At 38.5% G+C, this 3,530-nt stretch overlaps 1 protein-coding gene across 1 annotated transcript in view; it reads left to right on the top strand.

Annotated features, from left to right (window-relative positions):
- The window catches only part of ADRBK2 (adrenergic, beta, receptor kinase 2), an 87,181-nt gene that overhangs the window by 55,551 nt on the left and 28,100 nt on the right, over positions 1 to 3,530 (top strand). Inside the window, exons 5-6 of the mRNA XM_009334426.1 lie at positions 900 to 1,001; positions 2,169 to 2,243. Of these exons, the coding sequence (XP_009332701.1) occupies positions 900 to 1,001; positions 2,169 to 2,243 (177 nt within the window). The remainder of the gene's footprint in view (positions 1 to 899; positions 1,002 to 2,168; positions 2,244 to 3,530) is intronic.

Here is a 3,530-nt window from a genome sequence, read left to right as displayed (position 1 = left end):
GGTGTGGTTTTTTTTTTTCCTGGAACTGATTTTCTGGTTTTGTTCTGTAAACTAACCATATGGGATCGGTGCTGCTTCACTTGGAACACACAGACCTCCTGTATCACACCTGAAGAAACTTGATATATTTTGTGAAACTGTCTTTCTAGCCACCTTGAGGATTCAAATTCAACATGTAGCTGAACTACGTGAGCATTTTGAAATGTGCTTTATATTCTTTCCTGGACATCTGTACTTAGCGTGCTGTAATCGCCCTCGAGCAGGATGCATGGGCGCTGCGCTGGCAGCCGAGGGCTGTCACTAGGCGATGGTTGTGCTGCCTGGATAATATATTACAACTCTTCTGCTAGCGCCGGGAGCTTGGAAAAGGGCATGTTTTGGTGTGCTGTGGATAGTGCAGAGCATCAAGTGAAATAATCTGAGAAAGGGGTCAACGCTCTTGAGTGTTAGAGGAGCGAGGTCAGCGCTCTCCATCTGTGAGCTGAGCGGAGGGGAAGGAAACCTTCAGAAATGTTGCTGTGCGTGTTTGCTCGTCTCGCTCTCCTTGCACGGTCCAGTCCTCTCACGCAGTTAGCCTCTGGCTTCCCCTGCACAGATTCATGCTCTGGCAAATGGTAGATGGCAAACATGCTGCTTCAGCTCAGTCCTTTACAAATTTTAGAAAAGAAAGCTTTGTAGCAATTTTAAGCAAATCAGTTTCCTTGCATAAAAATTCTAAGATAGGAGGGAAATCTAAGATCAGCTGTAACTGTTGTATTGCAGCTGTTTTTTTCTTTAAGTCTTAATTAAGAAAATAATAAAGTAAAATAAAACTTCAGCCAAAGTCTTGTTTTTACCAAATGAGTGAAAAATCATTAGAAATGTGCTCATCTAATGGATCCTTCTCTCTTGTATTGCAGATAAAAGAATACGAGAAACTGGATTCTGAGGATGAGCGTCTGACCCGAAGTCGGCAGATTTATGACATGTACATAATGAAGGAGCTCCTGTCCTGTTCCCATGTGTGTATCACCCAAATTTCACGCTGCTCTTTCTTTGCCTTACTTGAGTAGCTTGACAGCAGTGATAATTCAAAATAACTGCTATTTCATTCAGAGAACAATTAAGACTATTGCTGAAGGAATTGTTACTACAAATACTTGTAGTGCTGTGGATTTCCATTTGAAGTCCGTGGGACTGGGTTTGGCTGAATTCAGCATGCTCCCCCCCGCCCAGTAATGAGATGTAAAGATTGGTGGTGTGTGCCAGTTTTTACTAAACTTGGTGGTACGCAAAGGAAATATTTGGAGATTTATCTGTTTTATATTTCTTCAAACTAAATCTCTATTTTAAAATATGGTGAGTGCAGTTCGTGTGTGTATATATACATGCACACATATACATACATTAACCAACCTCCGCCAACCCAGCAACAACCCTGCCTCCAAAAACTCAAAGAAACGTGAGCTGCCAGGGGCTCCGTGGGACAGTTTGGGTGTTGAACTTTGGTATCTCTGAAAGCTCAGAGTTTGAGATTTTGTCTAAAACTGATCACACACAGATTTTTTTGTTATTATTATTTGGTCATAAAGCAGTTTTTCATACTAGAGACAATACACTTTTTAGCTGCCGTATGGTAAGTTAAAGGCATGGGGCTGCGCTGTGACAGATGCAGCTTTGTTAAAGTCAATGAAAACACACGTTTCCTCCAGCTGAAGTTTTGGCCCATTGATCCGTATTTAACAGTTTCATTTGCTCTTACTTTAAAGAAGAACTTGCAGTGTGTTTTACCCCAGTGGTATGGTTCTTCGGGTGAAGGGTTGAAGCAATGTTTTGTTAAGCGTGCGTTATTGGCTCTGTAGTGGTGAAAAGTCCGTGTCAACTGCTGTATCTGGAGCTGTCCTGTATGTGGGATTTTTCATGAATTTGTTAAAGGAGCATCATCTAGCCCTTTTACCTTCACCTTCCTCCTCCTCATCTTCCCCTGACCTGCCTTGCTGCTTTAGAATAATTGTTTTACTGTATCATTCTGCATGTTTCACAATAATATACTTGGAGGAAGCTGTACTGCATTCATTCTGAAGTATGTGTATTTTTCATATGGTTCAAAGAACAACAGTGCTGTAGACCTTAAATGAAACTTCTTACATTTCCAACTGTTTGAAATCTTTATTTTTCTTTTTCAAAAGCCTTTCTCAAAACAAGCTGTAGATCATGTACAAACACATTTAGCCAAGAAACAAGTGCCAGCCAGCCTTTTTCAGGTGAGGTTAAGACAGTCTGAATGTTCAAGTTTTCTTCACTTATTTGACAGTAAGTGACTTTGTACATATTATTTAAGGAGACAGAATAAAAAGGTACTGGTAAATATTCTTCACTGTAATAGTGATACTAGAATGCTTTTTAAGTCAAATAAAAATTACAAATTACTATTCTTATCTAAAATATTTTTAAGCACATTTATGAAAGCAAACTATAACTTGGTATATGAACAGAATAGTTCTTAAATTTATGTAATTTTAGAGTAAATCGCTGTACATCGGGAAGATACACATCCTGTCATGATAAACCAAATTGGATAGTGGAGAAATTGCCTTAATGTTTCAGTAATGTGAAATCTTTGAAAACATTTTTCCTTTTTCTTTAAGGTATATTAATTCCTAGTTGATGATGGTGAGGAATTAAGCATTTGTACCATTTCACATGTTTTTCTGTCTCTCCACAAGACAAAATCCAATCAAAAATTACCTTTCTAAACGGCAGTTTCTGCACCTTTCAAATTGTGGTGCTTTTTTTAAACTTTCTAAAATTCTGAACTGTTAAAGAAAGTACGATTGGCATATCCTCCATTTGAATATAAATATAAATGGTATCCGGGCTCATTTGCGAAATTATACATCTTTCATGTTTTTATTTACTTTAGAAAATAAAGAAATGAGAAGTGAAATATTTCTTGTATTGTTATAGCTCTAATACACATTGATACAAGACAAGAAAGTCAGAATTATGCTAACTTTTATAGCTAGGTGCATTAAACCAGTGTGGTTTTGCACCAAATGAACCTCATCAATCATGGAGTGTTTATAAGCTTAAATGTCTTTGATGTAAATCTTACGTATTTTTATATATTGCAAAAATGTGAAGATTGCCCCTGCCTGATTTTTCTCACTGCTCAGTGAACTGTTTTTAATGTTGCAATTAGGTGAACTGACAAATTGATAACTACATTGCTTGAGTTATATCTCACCGCTAATTGGGTTGGGATTTGAGATCGCTGCATGCCATCACACATCAAGAGGAAGTATTTCTCCAGAAAAAGTCACTTGTGAATTGAAGGTGCTGGTTTCTTAGTAAGGACAGAGAGGAGAGAAGCACCAAAAAGATGAAGCGTGGCAGCAGCTCTGGAAGTCACACTCCACAGGAGTGACCACGTGTTGTTTAAATAAATTTGAAAAAAGAACTGAACTGTGACTGTTTTGCCAAACTTGTTGTCCATAGACAGTGCTTTGCACAGGTTTCATACAGCCCCCCCCCCCTCCACCGCCCACCCC

The sequence above is a fragment of the Pygoscelis adeliae genome, unplaced genomic scaffold (genome assembly GCF_000699105.1).
Source record: "Pygoscelis adeliae isolate BGI_AS28 unplaced genomic scaffold, ASM69910v1 Scaffold262, whole genome shotgun sequence".
NCBI lineage: Eukaryota > Metazoa > Chordata > Aves > Sphenisciformes > Spheniscidae > Pygoscelis > Pygoscelis adeliae.
Note: the sequence above shows the minus strand (reverse complement) of the source record. Positions and strands in the feature narration are given on the sequence as shown.